Here is a 24,768-nt window from a genome sequence, read left to right on the forward strand (position 1 = left end):
ACCTTTCCAGAAATGTATAGTTTTCATACTCTCCAAAAAATTCTGGCGAAATTACATAGTGAACCTGACTATTACAACAAGGGGATAAAATGTAAAAAAAAAAATGGAAAAAATAAATTCTAAATAACGCATGGAATTTTTTTTACCATTAAAAATGCTTTTTTATATATCAAATAAAATAAACAAAAAAACATATTTCTATATACAGCCCATATACCCAACAGAGTTTGCAAAGCGGCATTAAGGCCTTTTTTTTTTTTTTCCTGACTCCATCTGTTAGTAATCATGAGAATGTGTGTAATGAGTGAATTATCATACTTACCCATTGCCATCTTTACCATTTCCAACTGCACTCCAGTCCACTCTGGGTTCACCTGACCTCATGTGTGACCTGCCAGCTCACATAGCATTGACTCAATGTAACAATTCAATGTCAGTCTCACTGACTGAAGACGAGGAATAGATATCATTCAACATGGTCAAATCTATATTTAATTTACATTAAAAACGGATTAGCCAAAGGCTTCACATTGAAAGCACGCTTGTTCTTTCAGCTTTTTTTATTTTTAAGAAATATTTGAACACTGTTAGATTCAGCATCACCCGCACCTTAAAACAATAAGATGTTAATGACCAATGTTAAATACATAAGGTTTTGAGGTGAATTATGTTGAGGCTCTGGACAATACAGTAGTTAAATTAAAAAAGAAAAAAAAAATCAGTTCGTTGTAACACATCGTTGACAATACAAGGCTGGATAAACCTTCAGTCGACGGAAAAAGATGAACGCACATGGGACTACTTTGCACCACTGTTATACTCTCTTTTTCTTTAGATATCCATTTGACATGTATTGCCTGAATGAAAGAGGATAAAACAGTGTTACTATGTTACAGAAAAAAGAAATGTACAAATATTATTCAAAAGTCACCAAGAATTTATCAGATGAAACAGAGATAACATTGTACTCAGCAGCAACCTCATGACCGCTATTGGGCCCATAAGTTGGGGGGGTGGTCACACATTGCCCGGCATCACACTTTCAACGGTATCTGCATCCTTGATGTAGGTACCGTTGAAAGCAATGATGGAACAGTAAGCCATCAGCTCCCTCCTCAATCCTTCTCCTTTTGTGTCTAAACATCTGATCTGCAGAGCTTCAAACCCAATATTGCACAGCCTGGAGAAGTGTGTGAATAGAGTATAGAGTATACAGCGGGTGAAATAAGTATTGAACACGTCACGAGTTTTCTAAATAAATATATTTATAAAACTGCGTTAAATTCTCACCAGATGTCAGCAACAATTCATCCAATACACACAAACAAACCACAGAGGTCCACAAATTTAGTGATGTGTAATAATGAGAAATGACATAGGGAAAATGTATTGAACATGCTTACTGATATTTAATGCTTTTTAGAAAAGTCTTTGTTGCTGATGACTGATCCAAGTGCCTCCTTTATGAAGAAATTAGTTGCATGCATTGCTCAGGTGTGATTTTGGGCCATTCTTTCACACAAACACTCTTCAAATCCTGAAGGTTTCGTAGGCTACTTCTATGAACTCTGAGCTTTAGTTCCTTCCATAAATTTTCTATTGGATTCAGGTCGGGTGACCCGCTGGGCTGTTCTAGAAGCTTTATTTTATTTCTTTGAAACCAAATAAAAGTATCATTTCCTGTTTGTTTGTGTGTTTGGGATCATTGTCTTACTGAAATGTTTACCCTCATTTTCATTTTCATGATCCTGGTAGATGACAGAAGATATTTATCAAGAATGTCTCAGTCCATATGTCCATTCATCCTTCCTTCAATTACATGAGGTTTGCCAGTGCTGTATACTAAAAAACAGCCAGACACCATGATTTTCCCACCTCCAAACCTCACTGTTGGTATTAGTCTTTTTGGGATGATCTGCAGTGCCTTTTGGCCTCCAAACATGGTGTATATTATGGCATTCAAAGAGTTCAATTTTGGTCTCATCTGATCAGACTATATTCGCACAGTATTTCATAAGCTTGTCTAAATGCTGATAGGCAAACTTTAAACAAGCTTGATCATGCTTTTTGTTCAGCAATGGAGTCTTGTGTGGTGAGTGTGCATAGAGGCCATGGAGTTTGAGTGCATTACTTATTGATTTCTTTGAAACAATTGTACCTGTTGGTCCCAGGTCTTTCTGTAGCTCTCTACAGATAATTCTTGGCTTTTTGACAACTGTTAGGATGATTCTTTTCACTCCTCTGTCTGAAATCTTGCAGGAAGCACTTGGTCGTGGTTGGTTTGTGGCGAAATTATGTTCTTACACTTCTAGATTATGGCCACAACACTGCTCACTGAAGCCTTCAGTAGTTTAAAAATTCTTCTGTAACCAATGCCATCAGTATGTTTTGCAACAATAAGGTTGTCAAGATCTTGAGACAGCTCACTGGTTTTCCCCATCATGAGATGTTTCTTGTGTGACAACTTGGTAATGAGACACCTTTTTATAGGCCATCCTTTGAACCAGTTGATAATGAAAAATAATAAGTGGCAGGATTTCTTTTTAATTATTGATAGATTTCAGCTGGTGTCATGACTTTCTATGGCTGTTTGCACCTCTCTTCCGTCATGTGTTCAATACTTTTTCTGTGTCATTTCTCATTATTACACATAATTTAATTTATGGACATCTGCAGTGTGATTTCTTTGCATGCGTTGATTGGATGGGTTGTTACCGACATCTGGTGAAAAATTCATGACAATAGCACCTTTAGAAATGGTGACGTGTTCACTACTTATTTTACTCATTGTATATATATATATATATATATATATATATATATATTTTTATTTATTTTTTTTAAATCAATGGGTACATGATGTGGGCCATCATACTGTTTGGAGGGCTATATGGGAGCCATTACACTATATGGAGGACTATGGGCAGCTATTATACTGTTAGTAGGTTTAATAGGGGCCAGTATACTGTGCAGTGTGGGGTTCATCATAGTGTGTGGAAGGTTATGTGGGGGCCATAACATTGTGTGTCAGGTACTGAGTTGGGGTCACTGGGGGGACATCATACTGTGTTAGGGTCACTGTGATTGTATTATACTTTGTGGGGGGGGGCAGAAGTACTGTAGGGTCATTATACTGTGCATGTGGTGGTCCTGTGGAGAAATTCATTGAGGAGGCATCATACTGTATACAAAACTTAAATAGATCAATGGTAAGGCAGTTAATTCAAATTTTCGCACGGGAGCTATTTAATTAATATACCTAAAAAACCCCTCTATTATTAATCTTCTTTAAAAAGTATCAAATACTATCCCACACCGTGAACATATAATATAGACACTTATAGACGATAGAAAGTCTTGGTTAATGAGCTCCTCACTCAATATTTTTGAATAATGAGTTTAACATCCAATAGTATCTCCCAATGGGGAGAACCATTTGTACTTACTTGGTATTTATGGTATCCTTGTGGCTTGTGGATGATTTGCTGTGATCTTGAATCTCCATTTTCTGATCTTCAGAAATATCATACTCCCGAACATCATTAACTTCTTTAACCTGGCCCGTAATCACTTTGACAACAAACATTACTATGTACTGAAAGAAAAAAAACAGAAATAATATTAAGTGGAATGCAACATTTAGTCTAGTAAAGAAACTGGTAATCTGGCAGGTTGCGGGTAAACACATTGGACGTGCGTACAAAATCTAGGTAGATTATTATAATTGTTAACGTGGAAAACAAGCCCATTTCCAGGTGAATTAAAAGGCATCATGGCACGTTCCCAACTGAGCATGGTGCCAGCACTGCCAGCATATAAGCGTTTCATCAGGCCCATTTTGACTTACTCTGCTACCCATTGGAATTACTCAAGGACTGTACCATATTACATTATATTCTACTCTCATGGAGTATATTTTGAACCAGGCATAAATATATATATATATAGATTCATAGGCCTGCAGTCACATAGAGTGACTGCACACTTGTCATTTTACACCAGACAACCCCTTTAGGAAGACAGCTGAGCCATCAACTCCCTTAAACACCAATATATGGCACTCTTTCTAATTCAGGACCAGATAGAACCAAGGCTATCCTGCTTTCCTATTAGGTGGAGCTGTGATATACATTTACAAAAATTATATATATATAATTTTTGTAAATGTATATCACAGCTCCACCTAATAGGAAAGCAGGATAGCCTTGGTTCTATCTGGTCCTGAATTAGAAAGAGTGCCATATATTGGTGTTTAAGGGAGTTGATGGCTCAGCTGTCTTCCTAAAGGGGTTGTCTGGTGTAAAATGACAAGTCTGCAGTCACTCTATGTGACTGCAGGCCTATGAATCTTCACAGTGCACGCCCTGTGTGTTGCACGGATTTGCTGGTTTCTGACCCAGGAACGGCGGTGAGAACCCGACTAGTGGGCGCGACCTCGTTCACTACAAAGGTATCGAGCATGGCCGCACCCACTAGACATCCGTGCCAACTAGTCAGATGCAAACACTCCACACACTTGTATTGAGCAAGGTCTCGTCCACTGGTCAAATTCTGGCCAGAACATGCATATCACACAACTGCAGTCACAATATGTGCGCTGGGAATAAGCACAAGTCTGCAATCACATAGAGTAACACACAGAGTGACTGTAGACTTATCATTTTACCCTTTTAACTTATGTGCACAGAGTCTTTTTTAGGAATCCTGGAATCTGCAATCCGTCTGAAATAATGGCCCATAATAATGACATAATGCACAGCAATGTCAAAATGACAATGCTGTGTACAAAAACACAGGCGATGCTGCTGCAGGAAAATGATTGCCTGTGTTTTCTAGAAGCGGCTTGTCCTGGGAAAACTCGGTGGGTGCTGTGTGGTGCAGTGTTCAACAAGGAGCAGACTGTACCAGGGATCATTCAACAAGTGAAAAATCAAAGTTCACCACCCGATATAATTAATTTAACACAAGAAGAAGTACACCTGTGTCTGAGTATATTAAACATTGACAAATCCCCAGGGCCAGATGGCATTCATCCACGAATATTGAGGGAATTGAGCTCCGTAATCGACAGACCGCTGTATCTCATCTTTTTAGACTCGCTTGTAACAGGGTTGGTGCCTCAGGATTGGAGGATTGCTGATGTGGTACCGATATTTAAGAAAGGTAAGAGGGTGAATCCAGGTAACTACCGTCCAGTAAGCCTGACATCAGTCGTGTGGAAAGTTATTGAGGGCATTTTAAGGGATGACATGCAAAAATATATTAGAGAGAATAATATAATAACTGACAGCATGGATTCATGAAAGATAAGTCGTGTCTAACCAACCTGTTGGGGTTCTATGAGGGGGTAAGTGCAAATCTGGATATTGGTAATGCAGCTGATGTGATTTATTTGGACTTTGCAAAGGCATTTGATACTGTACCACACAATAGCCTTATACTAAAGCTCCAGAAGCAAGGACTAGGGGAAACTATATGCAACTGGGTAAGGAATTGGCTAAAAGATAGGAAACAAAGAGTAGTCATAAATGGTACATTCTCTAAATGGGCCATAGTCAGCAGTGTGGTGCCCCAGGGATCTGTGCTAGGACCAATTCTTTTTAATCTCTTTATTAATGACCTTGTGGATGGGATTGATAGTAAAGTTTCAGTCTTTACTGATGACACTAAACTATTTAGGATATTAAAAACTGACCTTGATAGTACAATATTACACAAAGATCTGGATAAGATGTCAGAATGGGCAGATACTTGGCAAATGAGATTTAATGTTGATAAATGTAAAGTAATGCACCTAGGACGGAGTAATTCTATAACTGCGTATACATTAAATAGAAGTAAACTCGGGACTACAGAACAAGAGAAGGACTTGGGTATTCTTATTACAAATAGACTGAGCAGCAGTTATCAATGTCAAGCAGCAGCTGCTAAAGCAAACAAGATTCTAGGGTGTATAAAAAGAGAGATTAGATCCCGTGATCCCAACGTATTGTTACCCCTCTATAAATCACTTGTAAGGCCACATCTGGAATATAGGATACAGTTTTGGGTTCCACATTTTAAGAAGGACATGCAGAAGTTAGAATCAGTTCAAGGGCGGCTAACTAGACTACTACAAGGAATGGAAGGCCTCTCATATGATGACAGGTTGAAAAAGATAGATTTGTTTAGCTTAGAAAAAAGACGTCTCAGAGGAGATCTCATTTATATGTATAAATACATGTGTGGTCAATATAAAGGACTGGCACATGACTTATTTCTTCCAAAGACAGTACTAAGGACCAGGGGGCACGCACTGTGAGTGGAAGAAAAGTGATTCCGGCAGCTAAATAGGAAAGGGTTCTTTACAGTTAGAGCAGTCAGACTGTGGAATGCCCTACCACAAGAGGTAGTAATGGCAGATACTATAACAGCTTTCAATAAAGGGCTGGATGATTTCCTCAGTACACACAACATTGTCGGTTATAAAAGACTTAGTGACTAAATGTAGAACTGGTGGAGGAAGGTTGAACTAGATGGACTTAGGTCTTTTTTCAACCTATGTAACTATGTACCTATGCATATATGCTTGGACTTAAGAAGACAGGGCTATATGCTTGTATAGCCGTTTCTCATATAAGGGTATTATTCCACTTGCATATGACTTGTACGAGTCTTGCATCGGTATCACTCAACACAGCCTGACACTCTCCGGACACGAGCGCCTCAGCTGCATAGAAATACATGCAGCTAACCTGCTCCTGTCAGGAGAGGGTGCGGCCGTGCCGGGTGATGCGATGCGAGTCATACACAAGTGGAACCGTACCATAAGGCTGAAAATGGATCCTTCACCTTATTTTTCCCACCCTTCTCTACCAACATTGTATATGCCCTGCTGTTGTAGAAGTGTATATAACATATATATGATTGTCTCTAGCATTTGATTCAGTTCTGCTGCAAAATACAGTCTCTAAAATATATTACTGTATCTTTGGGTGCTGTTCAGCTTTGATGAGTAAGCAAAAAAAAAATGCCATGTTTTCCAGACTGTTTGTGAAAAAAACACCTACAAATCCTTTTAAAGAAAACCTATTAAGATAAGAGTTTATAAACATGGAGACTTTCAAATATAATAATCAACTTCCAGTGTAAATGGTCTGTGCGCTACTCCGGGCCACATACCAGATTCAGAATTCAATGCATGTAGCCACATCACAGAATGGGCATTGTTCATGTAGGATGTACATTCGGAGGTCCACCATGAATCACAGTATTGTTACAAGTATTTGCAGTTACACTGAGTTCATGAAACTTCTGCATATATATTCTTGTGTTTTATTAATGGTCTATCACAGAATTAGGAGTTTGTTGTCACTGGTGCTTTTTAGGCTTTGCCTTATTTTGTGGCTAGATGGTGGTCAGCATAAGCACTTACATACCATAATAACCATGTTCCAGAAGAATGAAAGGTCTGCGTGAAGTCAAGAGAAAATATGTACAAGAAGTAGTTTTTTTCAGATGATTTCTTCAGGAAAGCTACGCCAAGTGGCAGATAAGCCATTGACTTAGTCCAGCCGTATTGCCGTAGTCTAAAGCCTGTAGAACAGTTCTATAGACTTTATTAAATAAATACATGTGTAATTAACTACCGTTAGGAACTGTAGATTATGAAGGTAGTAAACATAAAAAAAAAATGTCAGGTATGTTTAGAACAAAGGTCTAAACAGTTTTTTAATGTTATTCGATTATGGCAACAGAGCTAGGAACACATATTGAACCCTGGCCAATATATGACATCAGAATATAGATGTGTTGTATGTAGACGATATATAAGAATAATTGTGCTCACTACATAGAAATACAATATTCAGAAGAATAGTGCAACGTCTCTAGGCTAAATGTCTCTAATCCCATGGTAGAATTGTCGCAGTCCTACTCTAATTTCCATCTACTACCGTAGCTGCTTAGAGAAAATGTAAAATGGGAAACTTTCCCAAACTAAGTATTTTCTGTAATGTAATCTCCTGTGTCATCTCCTGTGAGTTTAAAGCAGATGTCACTCCACAACTGCCTAGATTATTATCTAGATCTAAGGTCTCGATGCACATTATGCCAATGTTGGCCGAACTCGCCGATATCACCAAATTCAGCCAAAAGTCTAATGTATATGAGGGCCCCCAACAGATGATTGTTAGTGGCGGAGATAAGGAACCAGCATGTTCAGTTTTTAAAGGCCAATTCTTTTATTCTTTAAAGGGAATCTGTCAGCATATTTTTGCTATGTGATCTGAAGACAACAAGCTGAAAAGGTAAAAACATAAAAGTCAGGGTTGCCTTTTCTGTAGTCCTCATTTGTGTGACTTGCTGGCTCATGCCATGTTATCCAGCATGCCCTCTCCTCTGATTGGCACTTCACTGTCAAGGTATAGTATCTATGGTGTGGGACAGGGCAGATTTCTCTGCTCTGCTGCATTGCTAAATCTAAAAATTCTGATTGTATTAGAACTGCTGCACCCGGTAATCTAAGTGATACATCGTTGGATTCAGAGTCTCTTTGCCTGCATCATGATGTCCTCAGATGAGGTAGCAAGTTTGGTTTCAGTTGCAGGAGCTGTTTTGACATCAAAAATTGGTTTACATTGTTGGAGGTGTTGTGACCACAAATTGGTTTCAGTTGCAGGAGCTGTTGTGACATCACAAATCGGTTTCAGTGGCATGAGCTGTTGTGACATCACAAATCAGTTTCAGTGGCATGAGCTGTTGTGACATCACAAATTGGTCTCAGCTGTAGGAGCTGTTGTGACATCACAAATCAGTTTCAGTGGCATGAGCTGTTGTGACCACAAATTGGTCTCAGCTGCAGGAGCTGTTGTGACATCACAAATCAGTTTCAGTGGCATGAGCTGTTGTGACATCACAAATTGGTCTCAGCTGCAGGAGCTGTTGTGACATCACAAATCGGTTTCAGTTGCAGGAGCTGTTGTGACATCACAAATCGGTTTCAGTGGCATGAGCTGTTGTGACCACAAATTTGTTTCAGTTGCTGGAGCTGTTGTGACATCACAAGTTGGTTTGCAATATGACACTTGCTATCCAAGTCACAATTAGCTTGTATCAAATTATCAGTTAGAAATCAAGAAGTCCATACACTCTTCTTGTATGGGGACCCCCTTTTGTTAGGGTACACCTCTGAGTCATTAGCCATGTGTATTAAGGCAAATCCCTAATAGCCAGCCCCGTGTTTTCTCAGTTTTGCTTTCCACCAGGCAAATTTCAGATGCAAAATACAAAAATCTGAGGCATTCAAATGTCAGATAAAGAAACTCAGCTTTCATTGCATCCATTTAAATCATGCAACGTTTTGGCTGCATAAAACATTTGTCAAGCAAACAGACCAGAAATACAGACATTTGACAAACATTTTGACTGGGTTCTTAGTTCATCGTCTTAGTAAATGTCAAGCTTTGTAAGAAAGATAAAACCTAAAATCAATTTATAACATCAGCATAAAGCCAAATCAAGAAAGCACGGATGCTGTCTAATGGTGCATGGGATCTGCCTAAATATAAGTATTCGAGCTTTTCACACACAGGTGGTTGATTTTAACTATGGAATCTGCAAGATGATCTGCAAAAAAACAATGGAAGGGCAAAATGAATGTTCTTACATATAAGGAAGATAATGTCATTAGGAAATTAGACGTGACCCAAAAAGCAACCTTTCTGGGTAAACCATCCATGAACAGGATTACTATGGACTGGAACAGTGATAAAGTTACAGCTTGCAGTCTTTGAGTCCTAGCTGAATAGTATAAAGTCCAGTATATACCACAATGTTTGCAATCACACCTGAACCCCAATTTTTTTGCCATGTGTCTGTATTTGCTGCATTTTATTATCTGGTCTTTTTGCTTGACAACGGCTCTATGTGTCCAAAATGGTACATGGCGCAGTTAGAATAGGATGAAACAAAAAGCTCAGTTTTTTCAATGGACACCTTGGGTGCATCAGATTTTTTTTTATTAGCCATGTGTGAAAGATTAATTTAACCCCTTCCCAATGAAGCCAATTTCAATTTTTCTGTTTCCTCCCCTTCTTCCAAAATCTTTAAAGGAGTTGTCCGACATAAACTCAAAAATTTTTGTTAAGCTAATCTGTGCTGTATTGTCATATAAATCACCCCTACATTGTTATTTTTTGTTTTCTATCTTTTGTTCCTCTTGAATTCACCCTTTATTCTCTGCAGCTCTTTGTTTACTTTCAGCACAAGCAAACTGACCACTTCCTGTGCAAAACCTCCCAGTCAGAGCTGGCAACGCCCGGCCTCAGTGTCCAGCTCCTCCCCAGTGTCCAGCCGTGCCCCCTGCACACACATTCCCTATCAGTATTCTTCCCCAGCACCTGACCTGTTATCACTACAGCATTGCAAATAACAGCCCCACATCAGGCTCTGCACCCCACACCACATCGGGCTCTGCACCCCACACCACATCGGGCTCTGCACCCCACACCACATCGGGCTCTGCACAGCACACGCACATATGGCTCTGCACACCACACGTGCACATATGGCTCTGCACCACACACACGCACATATGGTTCTGCACCACACACACGCACATCGGGCTCTGCACCGCACACGCACATCGGGCTCTGCACCGCACACGCACATCGGGCTCTGCACCGCACACGCACATTGGGCTCTGCACTGCACACGCACATAGGGCTCTGCACCGCAGACGCACATCGGGCTCTGTACCGCACACGCACATCGGACTCTGCACCGCACACGCACATCGGACTCTGCACCGCACACGCACATCAGACTCTGCACCGCACACGCACATAGGGCTCTGCACCCCACACGCACATAGGGCTCTGCACCGCATACGCACATAGGGCTCTGCACCGCATACACACATAGGGCTCTGCACCGCACACGCACATAGGGCTCTACACTGCACACGCACATAGGGCTCTGCACCGCACACACACACAGGGCTCTGCACCGCACACACACAGTGCTCTGCACCGCACACACACAGGGCTCTGCACCGTGCACACACACAGGGCTCTGCAACGCACACACACAGGGCTCTGCACCACACACACACAGGGCTCTGCACCGCGCACACACACAGGGCTCTGCACCGCACACACACAGGGCTCTGCACTGCACACACAGGGCTCTGCACCGCACACACACACATATGGCTCTGCACCGCACACACACACACACATATGGCTCTGCACCGCACACACACACATATGGCTCTGCACCGCACGCATACACGGCGCTCTGTACCAACCCCCCCTACCCCCATAGGGAACACATGTAGGGAGTACATACTCACCCGTCCTCGGTCCCCGCCGCTCCTGCACGTTTGCGCGCTGTCTGTGCTCTGGACATATCAGCACAGTAGTGACGTCACCGCTAAAGAAGAGAGCACAGACAGCGGGACAGTGATGAGAAGCAGCGCTCCCTCTCATCAGCGCTTTCAAATATATCGGCATCTGTGATCTGTGATGCCGGTACATTTGAATGTGTGATCCTGAGCAGGGGCCCGGTGATGGCGCTGACACCACGGCAGCCGCCGCTAGGCCCCTCCCCCAGGTCACGGACTCCACAGCAGTGCAGGGGGAGGTTGCGGTTAGAGTACGGGGTGCGGGGGAATGTGTTGGAGGGTGCAGGGAAGGGGGGCGGGGCTCATCGCATTGTAGCCGCCCAGCAGGGAGGCGACATGCTGTTCCAGATTTGCATGTCAACATGGTCCTGCCCATGTTGACATGAAATAACCGGAAGCAGCAAAATCGCGGCAGGAGTGGTCACATGACCACTCTGAGTCGGGGGAGAGGGGCTGACAGCGGAGCAGGTATGTGGTCTCTAGCTACTTACCTGCCCCAATGTAGCCCAATAGGGTAATAAAAAAAAAGTCAAAAGAAGCCGGATAACCCCTTTAACTTTTTTATTTCCCTTTCCACATACCCATATGAGGGCTTGTTTTTATGTGGGAGGAGTTGATTGATCTGACTTTTCTGAACACGGCGACACCACATACTGTATGTGTATTTTTAAACTTATTTTTATTTTTACTGGGGAAAAGGGCGATGATTTGAACTTTTATGTTTTTTTCTTATTATTTAAAACATTATTACCGTACTTTTCACTGTATTCATTAGTCCCCTTAGCAAACTTAAACTTGCAATTGTCTGATCACTTGTGCTATATACAGCAAAACCATAGCATTGTTGTATATAGCAAAAATCACAGTCTCCTTTGAAGCTTGGCCACAGGTTGAGTTTCAGTGGAGCTCTGTAATGACAAGCATAGAAATTTTCAACAGACCCCTAGTGTCATAACAACGTTACGTGCGTGCCGCTTGGCACACAGAATGACATTTGGGGCTCACATTCTAAGTTCCCTCTCAGTATATGTCAAACAAACTCATTAAAGATGTTCTTGGTGGGATTATAACCCAGGACCACAGCGCTCACAAAGATTTAGTGCTATCCAGTGAGACACCATGCTGCTCACATTAAGTATGCTGAATTACACTAGCTTCACTTATAATCGTCGCACTGGCAATAGACAATTTAGAGGAATGGGTCTCCTCCTTGCTACACTTTCTACAAAATCCCACCTCTATCTTCAATTCTTTTGAATTGCAATCTTTCCGTATCCACTCTACCTCCAACCTCAAACTGGCTGTCATATTCTTACCCCTGGGTCTTGCCACTGCTTTTATTAACCACCTCTCTACCTGGCTTCTACACTTTCTCCCTGCTGACATTCTCACTATTATCATGGGCGACTTCAATATCTCTACTGACATCCATCTGTAGGCAACCTCCAAACTTGTCTTGCTTGCTTCATCCTTTGGTCTTACTCAGTGGTCCTCAACAGCCATCCACGCAGATGGACATACATTAGACCTTATCTTCACCTGCCTCTGCTTCCTATCTAAACCTACAACCTCACCTCTTCCTCTATCTGACCACCATCTACATACTTTCACATCCCTATCCTTTTCACCAGCCTTTAATGTCCAGCAACTAGGACACCCCCGCAGAAACCTTGCACACTTAGGGATTCACACATTCTCTGACTCTACTCTACCACTGTTCTCCATATCTTCACTTCACGGCACAAACAGTCCACCCTTTTCTATAATGCCACACTTTTATCAGCTATTGACTCGGTCACGCCTCTCATGCACGGCAGAGTACAACAAATCAATAGAGAACCCTGGCACCTCAACTTCACTAAAAACAAGTGTCCAGGACTGCTGAGCAATGCTGGAAGAAAACGCTATCTTAGGGTACCGTCTCACTAAACGACGTACCAGCGATTCCGACCACGATATGACCTGGTCAGGATTGCTGGTGCGTTGCTACATGGTCGCTGGTGAGCTGTCAATCAGGCAGATCTCACCAGCGACCAGTGACCAGCCACCAGCCAGCAGGGACTCGTGGAAACGATGCTGCGCTTGGTAACCAAGGTAAATATCGGGTAACTAAGCAAAATGCTTTGCTTGGTTACACGATATTTACCCTGGTTACCAGCGCACACCGCTTAGTGCTGGCTCCCTGTACTCGTAGCCAGGGTACACATCGGGTTACTAAGCAAAGCGCTTCGCTTGGTTACCCGATGTGTACCATGGTTACCAGCGTCCGCAGCTTCCAGACGCCGACTCCCTGCACATTCAGATCGTTGCTCTCTCACTGTCAAACACAGTGATGTGTGCTTCACAGAGGGAGAGCAACAAGCAAAAAATGAACCAGCACTGTGTGTAACGATCAGCGATTTCACAGCAGGGGCCAGGTCGCTGCTTAGTGTCACACATAGCGAGATCGCTTATGAGGTCACTGGTACGTCACAAAACCTGTGACTCAGCAGCGATCTCGCTAGCGATCTCGCTATGTGAGAAGTACCCCTTAGAAAGATTTCACCACCTTCAAACAAGCAACTTTCACATTCAAGTCAGCCATCAAGTCTGTTAAACAGGACTACTTTGTAACCCTTACATCTTCCTTTATCCCACAACCCAAAACAGTTATTCAACACTTTTAACGCCCTCTTCTGCCCACCCATCTGACCGCCCCCATTTCTGAAGTAGACTTTGCAGCATGTTTCAAAACAAAATCTACTAAATCAGGCAAGTCTTTATTGCTCAACCATCGCAACCACTCCATATACAAAGACAAGCAAAACTGTAACAATGTTTTGAACTTCTGATGTTTGAAAAAATAAAAATAAAAATCTTCATGTATACTACAAATTACAACCTGTTCTCACATTTCCTAATAGCACATGTTTATTAGAATAATTCTCCAGTGAAAAGTCACTGGTACAAATTGAAGAGCAGTCATGATGAAGATTTCCAAAGAAAAGAGAAACAGCATCACCCAGGTCATCGATAGCAGTCTCTCAGCCAAGAAAATTCCCAAACTGCATCATGTAAGTGCCATGACAGCTGGAAAAATAGGAAATGAAGTCTGTCCACCCATTTAAAAGCCAAGAGATGGATATCCAGGTAAAATATCGGAGGCACTAAGTCGGCTCATCACAAGGTCTATCAGTTTTGGCGCAACAAGCATGGCAGTGGAGATGGCTTGTAAGCTTCGTAATAGTGAGATCACAGATGACCATTCAAGCTTCGTACAGCGCACATTACACAAGTCTGGAATGGTGACCCAAAAAAAAGGTGAAGAAGCTTCAAGTTCAATATCAACATAACAAGAGTCGGCTCGAGTTTGCAAAGATGTACAAAAAGTGGAGAGTAGAATATTGGAAACAGGTGATTGTGAGTGATAAGATGAAAGTCAATAGACTAGGCTCTGATGAATACAAATGGGTTTAGAAGAAACAAGAAAAAAAGTAGCTATCAGATTGAGAAATTGAAGGAACTGTCAATTTTGGTGGTGGAAGCCCTATGATATGGAGTTGTTTCATAGTCAAAGGCTTTGGATACATGACTAGGATCAATGGTGGTCTCAATGCTGAGCTATATGAGAGTATCCTACAAGACAAGTTGCTTTGTACACTCGAGTACTATGGCTATGAAAAGGATGACATAGTTTTCCAGCAGGACAATGACCATAAGCATACTTGTACGTCGATATTAGTGAAGAAATGTCTCAATGACAGTGAAATGTAGAGGTGCTGGATTGGCACCCACAGTCCCCAGACATCAACCCAATACAATACTTGTGGGTAGAGTTGGACAAATATCTCTATACATACCCAAGTAAGTCAAACAATTTGACAACATTGGGAACGTGTAAAAGAGACCTAGTATCAGATTTCGGTCTAGATATGCTTGAATCTGATCAAAAGCATGCCCAGAAGGATTCAGGCAGTGTTGAAAGTCAAAGATGGATTTACAAAATACTATCAAAATAATAAAAATGTAAATTTAGATATTTAGGAGCAAAACAGTAACAATGAAGTGACATTACAAGAATCTGCATAACTAATCATATGCTAAATAGTTGCAAGTCAAATCTATATATGAGATAGCCAAGATGATTGTTTATAAAATGAAGGTAGTCTCACACTCAAGGCTGTAGTGCATTGAGGTTCAGTTTGTTTGTAGCCAGCGAACTGAACCTTCATAGGTTTCCTCATCTTTAGCCACAATCATACCTGTCCTGAAGAAATCATCCCTTGACTCAACCTCTACGTCTAGCTATTATCCCAAATTGTTGCTCCCGTTCATCTCTAAACGCCTCAAACAGCATGTCCACACTGAACATTGCTCCCAACCTACAATCGGGCTGCAGTCCCCACCTCTCCACTGAAACTACCCTAACAAAAATCACCAAGAACTTGCCGCCAAAGCTAACAGACAATTCTTTATACTCCTCCTTTTAGACCTGTCCTCTGCCTTTCAGCCCTTTTTCTCTTCTTGATCTCCTCATACCTTTATAACCAAGTATTTAGCGTCTCCCATTTCCATACTACCTCCTCATCCCGCCTTCTCTCTGTCAGTGTCACTCAGGGCTCTGCCTTGGGACCCCTACTCTTCCCCATCTATTAATTTGGCCTGGGAAAATTCATAAAGTCTCATGGCTTCCACTACCATCTACATGCCGATTATATTCAGATCTACCTCTCTAATTCTGCTGTCCAGAATCCCATACAGTCTACTTCTTTTCCTCTCGCTTCCTAAGGCTATGTGCGCACGTAGCGTTCTGTCCCTGCAGAAATTTCTGCAGCGATTTGAACAGCACACGTGCATGGAATCGCTGCAGAAAGCCGATTCCATGCACTCTGAGTGCAGCCCCTCCCATAGACAGAGCGGGGGATGCATGCAGAGCGCACGGAATAAGTGACATGTCACTTCTTAGAACGCGGGCTTCGGGCAGCAGCCGAAGCACTGCGCTCTAAGACGCCACGTGCGCACGTCTCCTGCATAATCTTCATAGATTATGCTGGGGACGCAGGACGCATGCAGTTACGCTGCGCTGCAGATCGCAGCGTAACTGCATGCAAATACGCAACGTGCGCACATAGCCTAAAGCTCAATATGGATAAAATCGAACTCATCATCTTTCCTCCATCCCACTTAATTCCCCTACCTGATCTATCTTTCACAATAAATGACATCACACTTTCTCCTGGACTGGAAGTCTGCTGCCTCGGAGTAAGGGTACCTTCACACTTTAGCGATGCAGCAGCGATCCGACCAGCGATCTGACCTGGTCAGGATCGCTGCTGCATCGCTACATGGTCGCTGGTGAGCTGTCAAACTGGCAGATCTCACCAGCGACCAGTGACCAGCCCCCAGCCAGCAGCGACGTGCAAGCGACGCTGCGCTTGCACTGAGCCGGCGTCTGGAAGCTGCGGACACCAGTAACTAAGGTAAACATCGGGTATGGTTACCCGATGTTTACCTTGGTTACCAGCTCACACCGCTTAACTTAGCGTGTGCAGGGAGCAGGAGCCGGCACTGGCAGCGTGAGAGCTGCGGAGGCTGGTAACGAAGGTAAATATCGGGTAACCACCTTGGTTACCCGATGTACCTTGGTTACAGCTTACCGCAGGCTGTCAGACGCCGGCTCCTGCTCCCTTCACATTCAGGATTGTTGCTCTCTCGCTGTCACACACAGCGATGTGTGCTTATCAGTGGGAGAGCAACAATAAAAAAATGAACCAGCACTGTGCGTAACGAGCAGCGATCTCACAGCAGGGGCCAGATCGCTGCTCAGTGTCACACACAGCAAGATCGCTAATGAGGTCACAAAAAACGTGACTCAGCAGCGATCTCAGTAGCGATCTCGCTGTGTGTGAAGTACCCCTAACTCTTGACTCTGCCCTGTCCTTCAAACCAACATTTAAGCTCTTACCACTTCCTGTTGCCTCCAAATTAAAAATATTTCCTGAATCCGTCCTTTCCTCAACCTTGAATCTACTAAAACACTTGTGCATGCTCTCATTAACACTTGCCTCAAATGCTGCAATATCTTCCTCTGTGGCCTTCCTGCCAACTTTATCGCACCTCTCCAGTCCAGCCTTAACTCTGGTAACCGACTACAGTAATTCAACTCTGTCCTCACTACTCCTCGGCTTCTCCTCTCTGCAAATCCCTTCATTGACTTCAAATTTCCCAATGTATTCAGTTCAAACTACTACTATTGACCTACAAGCCATCCATAATCTGTCTCCTCTACATATCTTCTAAGTAATCTCCTGATATCTTACCACATGAAATCTCCCGTTCTTCCAAAACACCCTTTTCTCCTCCATACTTGTACGTTCCTCACGCAATCACTTCCCAAACTTCTTCCAAGTATCCACCTTCCTTTGGGATTCTGTGCCCCAACATGTCTAATTATCCTCCGCATTTGCAACTTTCAGATGAAACTTGAAAATCCATCTCTTCAAGAAAGCTTACAGCTTACAATGACCCCGCTGCTACCACCTCATCAACACTGGAACTTTCGCAACCCCCAACCTACTGTCTCTTTCCATATTATCCTTTAAATCTCTTCTTTCTGCACCAGTCTGTCAGTTGTTTGTTCATTGTATTTATAATTATTATTATATATATATATAATTATTATTTATTAAATTTATATTTGGATTTTGTATGTAACCCCTTCTTATATACAGCACCATAGAATCAAAGGTACTCTAAACAATAAATTATAATAGTAACTTAGTAAGAAACGATAACAGTAAAGCTTTTCAGTATATGAACTGTTAAGTGCACACCACCATTTAATACGTCTTCAAAAAAATTATACTTTAATGTGCAAATAACATACTGAATATAGGGTTTGAATCCAACTAAAATCCCATACTCACCAAAAACCAATAAATATTCATAAGCGTCAATAAGAATAGGAGGATGTTGAAGAAGAAATAAAATGGGATGTTTGGATTAGATTCAAGGCTGGAACAGCACGTAACATAAAGGACCTTTATAGGAAACCAGTAGAGTCGGAACCAGAACCTAAGGGAAGAGGAAGATGAAGTTGTAGTGGTCTGGGCATAATTATAGGATAGATTATGTCTTAGTAATTACGTACCAGCTTACACTAAACAGAACAGATCCAATATCTGTAATAAAGGCGTTGATTTTGTGGTGTTTTCCACCTCGTGTTTTGAAATAAATGTTAAGTTTGGTGAATTCCAGTAAAATATCATTAATATCATGAAGAAAAAGTACTAAAATTCCAATATTGTGATATCTGAAAGAGAGAAATATAGAATCAGAAAATTCTGCAAATAGAATTTGTTAGATTTATTTAGCACATGCAGATTTAATATTACCCTCCTAAAAATCCCTACGACCATATCTCGAATAGGGAATTCTGTTCTGGGTTACATATAAATATATAGTATATAGGAGAGCTGAAGAATCCTTAGAGGCGAACCTATTTAGATGTGTGTTGAATACAAAGAACTGGCACATTATTTATGCTTTCCAAAAACCAGGGAACATTCATTGTGTGGAGAAAAGATATTAAAGGGAACCCGTCAGCTGCCCTAACGCCCCAAAACTGCCATCATGATTTTACTGAACCGTACAATTATCTAACAAGCCTCTTTTCGTGAGTTATTAATGGTTCAATCACCATAAAATACATTTAAAACAACGCTTGCATTGTTCTAATTAGTGGGTGACTAGTCATGGGAGTGTTTATTTCCTTTTCATTGATAATCCTCCCATTAATCATGTTACAACACCCTTGTGGACGTGAGTGACTTGATTTGAAAAAGTGATATCACTGCTCTTTGCAAGTCTTGCACATGCACACAATGTTCTGCCTGCCTTGTAATGCGAAGTGATGCCCAGGGTAAAATTCCTGGCTACCTTGGCACACTACGCATGCCCAGGGAGGCAGCAATGATGCCAGATTCAGCCGTCCAACAGAGGAGCACTGCAGAATCTAAGGCCTCCTTCACACGTCCATGTGTCTTTTACGTGTGGTGGACGTTTTCACACGTACTGGAGACACGTACACACGTAGACCCATTAAAATCAATGGGTCTGAGCACACATGCGTGTTTTCCCATGGACCGTGTGTCCATAAGGAGCATACGTGTGTCCATGTGCTCCACACGTTGACATGTCCTGGTTTTCTCTGTCAGCACGGGTGTCACACGGACTACATGGAGTGTACACTGATGTGATCCGTGTGACATGTACAAGAGAAGATATGTGTTTGTGAAATAAAATGATTCTCTATACTCACCTGTCTCCACCGCTGATGTCTCCAGCACTGCTGTCACTTGCTTCCGACCCCCGCTCATTATGCTCATTGTATATGCACTGCACTGAGGACCGGAAGCAGCAGCACTGGACACATCAGCACCATGGACAGTTAAAGGGAACCTGTCAGCAGAAATTTCCCCTAAAACCTAACAGATTCCCCCTCTGCAGCTCCTGGGCTGCATTCTAGAAAGGTCCCTGTTATTATTGTGCCCCCTTTCTGACCAAAAAAAAGAGTTTATAAAGAGGTACCTTTTTGGCTTCGGATTCTATAAATCTGACACGGGGGCGGGCAGCCTGATGGCCGTTATTCTGCCCCCTGGTCCTGTATGCCGCCCCCATCGCTGATTTCCATACTTTTGGACGCCGACCAGTGCCAGTCTCACGGGACTGAGCACTGTGACTGCTGGTGACGTGTGCGCAGGCAAGTGATTATGGGCGGGACTGTGACTGTTATCAGCAAGTACCCGCCAATAATCTCGTGAGCGCGCAAACCTCTCCAGCGACACACTGTGCTCAGTGTAGATGCTAGACTGTATGGGCTGCTTCCAGGGATGACGTCCCTTTGTCACGTGATAGGGGCGTGTTCAAAATACTATCACGTGACAAAGGGACGTCATCCCTGGAAGCAGCCCATACAGTCTAGCATCTACACTGAGCACAGTGTGACGCTGGAGAGGTTTGCGCGCTCACGAGATTATGGGCGGGTACTTGCTGATAACAGTCACAGCCCCGCCCATAATCACTTGCCTGCGCACACGTCACCAGCAGTCACAGTGCTCAGTCCCGTGAGACTGGCACTGGGCATGCGCGGGGATGGCTGGAGCAGTGGGCGGCGTCCAAAAGTATGGAAATCAGCGATGGGGGCGGCATACAGGACCAGGGGGCAGAATAACGGCCATCAGGCTGCCCGCCCCCGTGTCAGATTTATAGAATCCGAAGCCAAAAAGGTACCTCTTTATAAACTCTTTTTTTTGGTCAGAAAGGGGGCACAATAATAACAGGGACCTTTCTAGAATGCAGCCCAGGAGCTGCAGAGGGGGAATCTGTTAGGTTTTAGGGGAAATTTCTGCTGACAGGTTCCCTTTAAGTATAGAAATTCATGCTGTGCATGTGCTATGGACAGCACACGCTGAACACACACACACAGACACATGCACACATATAAGCACTTACACCACGGACCGTGCAAAATGTTTGTGTTTTGCACGGACATGTGAAAGAAGCCTAAGGCAGGAGGACGGTCCCCATATACCACCAATGAAACACATGGCCCACTAGTTAGATATTGGGTGCTATAAAGACATAGAGGAGGGTTTTCTTAGGGAGGGAGGGCTAGGGCAGCTGACATCTTTTATTTAATATAGGAACAGGTTCTCTACAGTTACAGCAGATAAGCTACAGTAAGCTTTGCTCAGCCTCAAGAGATAATAGCAGATTCTGTCTCAGCATTTAAACAAGGCAATTTGCCTCATAAATTGAATTGGAGGTTATAAATAATCCAACAAATAATTATTCAAGACAGGTTGAACTTGAAGGACCTGTGTTATTTTTCAACCTTTCTAGCGATAACTAGAGATGAGTGAACCTATTCGATAAAGGTTCGCCAAACCTAGGTTCACTACAAGCCTGGGCATGTTCATTCGGGCTGCGCAAACCCGAGCCCCTCTCCCAAAACTCGCTAATGTTCATGTATGTTCGTTTTCCGTCCCCGAACGTTTGCCGCGTTTCCAAAAATGCTTTTTTATTACATTTTTCTAGTTTTGGATACGATTGTGGGGTTAATTGATGTGTAAAATCAGTGGAGGCGGCAGGGACACTGCACTGGGAGAAGGCTTTTTGCATGGTTTGTTTTTTTTTCTTAACTTTATTTGCGCATGTTCCTGCAGCCAATCACGGCGCAGCAAACATTCTCAAGGTAGGAACAGAAGGGCTTCTGTGATTGGCTTGCTAAGTCACATGTCAGTGTGCATATAAATAGCGGCCATTTTGTGTGGGCTCCATTTTCTGAATGTTCCTCTTCAGGGAAGCTCCTGCTGGTAGACAATGAGATTAGGGGTTTAATGCTAGGCAGTTTAGCTTAGATAGGCCAGCAACAATCTAGAATAGGGACGTGCAGTGTAGGGAGAGGTGTTATGCCACAAATCAGCACATTAAATCATAGAAATAGGGATTGGAGATACTTGAAGTGCCTGAAAAACAGTTGCCAGTGAGACCAGTGAGGCATTCACATAGGTATTGCTGCCTGCTCCAAATTGCATAGGCCAACACATTTATAGGTATTGTTAGTGCAGTGTCCACACACTGTATCATGGCAATTGCCTTTAGAAAATTTTAAAAACAGCGCTCTGGGTATAGCCACGTATTACTGGCGGTCACAAAAAAATATTAGTGCAGTATCTACACACTGCAATTTTGGCAATATTGTGGGATTCTGTGACCAAGAGGGCTAGACCGGTCACTGTGGCATGTAGAGGGGGGCAATTGATGCTATTGTACCGCTGTGTCCCTGGAAGGATTTTTAATGTCGCGACTACTACATAAGTCTCCAAGTTGTGTCTTGTCTATACTGGCAGTGGTATAGCAGCACCAGCCGTAAACTTATCTCTCATCCACCGCTATATTTCTTTGTCAATAGTCTAGGAAGCTAATGGCTATGCTAAAACATTGGTGCTGAACTGTAAAACATTTTTTGCTGTTTTGGAAGCTTTTTAACCCCTCATTTGGCCTCCAATTGAATCCAATGGGGTTCAGAAAAGTTTAATAAAGGATCGAAGTTCAGTTTGATAAAGGTACACGAACGCACCTATTGTTCGGTTAGGCGAATCGAACTGCGGGGGTTCGCTCATCTCTAATAATAACTGTATTTCTGGAAAGCCAGGGATCATGACAACACTTGAAGAAACTCTGCTCCTAGACTAATCCTTGAGGCCTTGATTCATCAAGCATTATGGCCTAAAACTGCTTGAAATGTTGCAAAACTGAAGCTTGTGGAAAGATTTTGTGACTTTTGGCATTTTTTTACACCAGTCCTAGCAAGTTCTGCCAACTTTTTGAAAAGTGGAAGGTGCTGGGGAAGGGCCAAGCATGTTCGACAAATTCATCTTAATTTAAATCATCACATTTCTGATGGTGGCACACAGCTGTTGAAAGATACACCAAATTAATTTAGAGACACACGGCCTTTGACTAATTTGGCGCATCTTACTCCAGCGCTCCATTCTTAGTTTAATGTTGACATGACTCACTCTTGGCTCTTCTCATGCAGAGCCACTGTATGTGTTTGTTGTCCTGCTGTCGGTATCCTCCGGGGTTAGGTTATTTGGGAGGAGTTAATTCAGTTCTACTTGTTCCAATACTAATGCTGCTTTATTTTGGAGTGGTTTCCTTCGGAACGCCGCCAGTAATAATTCCTGCTTTGCAGTGTGCGATTCCTGGTCTCCGTGAGTTTGTCTGATTTTGTCCTGCTACCCAGTACTCCTTCCCCTGACCTCTGTCTGTCCCGTCTTGTTGACTTCCTGGTCTCCCTCTCCTCTCTCCACTTGTTGTTCTCGCTCTACTCCCTTCTCTATTCTTACTTGTCTTCCCGGCTTCTGACCCTGGTTTGTGCTCTGACTACAGCTCTGCTTCCCTTCGCCTCTTGACGTGATCTCCTGGCTTCCGACTCCCGGCTCTCATCTGACTTCGGCTTTGCTTGCTCCTCTGTTCTTGACGTGACATCCTGGCACTGACCTCTCTATTACAACCCTGCTCTGGTGCTAGTGATCTCTATTGGGCTTGTGCTAAACTGCACTTAGGAGCATTACATCCACCCTGTGTTCCTGTGCCCTCTAGTGTTAGCATCACATATGTACAAAATGTCAGTTTTAATGAATCAGGGCATTCATTTCCTGAGCTTATGTGTAGAGTTAGGTATCAAACAGATGTTAAAAGCTCCAATGCCCTCAGATAAAATGAAAGTGTTTGTTCGATATTTATATCTATTTTTAAAATATAACCACATTTCTAATTTGCTTTATTTGTGGATTCCGCACTGTTCTCCCTACACAGCTAATCCCTATATCGTTTTTTTTACTTTACTACCAATGTTGTTCTGTTAGAGTTTCAGCATTTACTGGGAATTTTCACACAAGATGTCATCAAGAAGATGGCTTTGGGATCACTTCCCCCTGCATCTCTCACCCCACCTGAAATGGAACATCATGATGGGGTGGCGCTGTAGTCACGTCCTACAGCTTCTTTCACCGCCCTGAAACGGAACATCATCAGAGGAACGCTGAATTGTCTTCTCTTGCATCTATCACCATGACTGATTATAGGTGTCATCGGGGGGGAGGGAGCGGGGAGATGAAAGAAGTTGCGGGAAGGGATGGTGCGGGTCACTTCCCCCTGCTTCTTTCCTCACAATTCAAGATGTCTTAAGTGGGCAATAAAGCAGTGAAAGAAGTTGTAGGACATAACTTCAACACTGCCACTGATGACATTTTATTGTGGGGGGGTTGAAATAAGCAGATGAAAGTAACCAAAGGGACATATTCCTAATGATATCTCATGTTGAAATAAGCAGATGAAAGTAACCAAAGGGACATATTCCTAATGATATCTCATTTCAGAATCACCAGTGAAAACTTGGACTCAAAAGGAATGTCACCAGAAATCAAGTAAAAAAACAGGTATTACCTGTATAGGGAGGACAGTAGAAATGTTCATATAAAGCAAATTATAAAAGTAGTTATGTTTTAAAAATAGATATTTATACAGTACATTTTAGGAATCAGACAACGCCTTTTGAAGGGCTTGTTCGGCCTAGAATGAAAAGTCTGCATTATGTTTCCTCACATTGAACGTACAGTGCATGCTGAGGATTCACCAGTGTCACAGCCTATGGTGGTCACGTGGCTACATATGCGATATGAATACTCCCTTCGAGAACTTGCCTAGAGAGGAGCACAGTTGTCAGGTACCGGCCAGTAGTGTGGAAATCCTCGCAGCACACCAACCCTTTAAATGTGCTCCAAGTGAGTAATATATCATGGGCTACCAAGATATGTCAAATAAAACATAATCAT

At 42.7% G+C, this 24,768-nt stretch overlaps 1 protein-coding gene across 1 annotated transcript in view; it reads right to left on the reverse strand.

The window, feature by feature from the left end:
- Positions 1 to 542: 542 nt before the first annotated feature.
- The window catches only part of CERS1 (ceramide synthase 1), a 77,386-nt gene continuing 53,160 nt past the window's right edge, over positions 543 to 24,768 (reverse strand). Inside the window, exons 4-7 of the mRNA XM_075338360.1 lie at positions 18,513 to 18,674; positions 18,289 to 18,436; positions 3,447 to 3,595; positions 543 to 857 (exon numbers count right to left, since the gene is read on the reverse strand). Of these exons, the coding sequence (XP_075194475.1) occupies positions 815 to 857; positions 3,447 to 3,595; positions 18,289 to 18,436; positions 18,513 to 18,674 (502 nt within the window). The 3' untranslated portion in view covers positions 543 to 814. The remainder of the gene's footprint in view (positions 858 to 3,446; positions 3,596 to 18,288; positions 18,437 to 18,512; positions 18,675 to 24,768) is intronic.

The sequence above is a fragment of the Anomaloglossus baeobatrachus genome, chromosome 1 (genome assembly GCF_048569485.1).
Source record: "Anomaloglossus baeobatrachus isolate aAnoBae1 chromosome 1, aAnoBae1.hap1, whole genome shotgun sequence".
In the NCBI taxonomy this organism is placed as follows: domain Eukaryota; kingdom Metazoa; phylum Chordata; class Amphibia; order Anura; family Aromobatidae; genus Anomaloglossus; species Anomaloglossus baeobatrachus.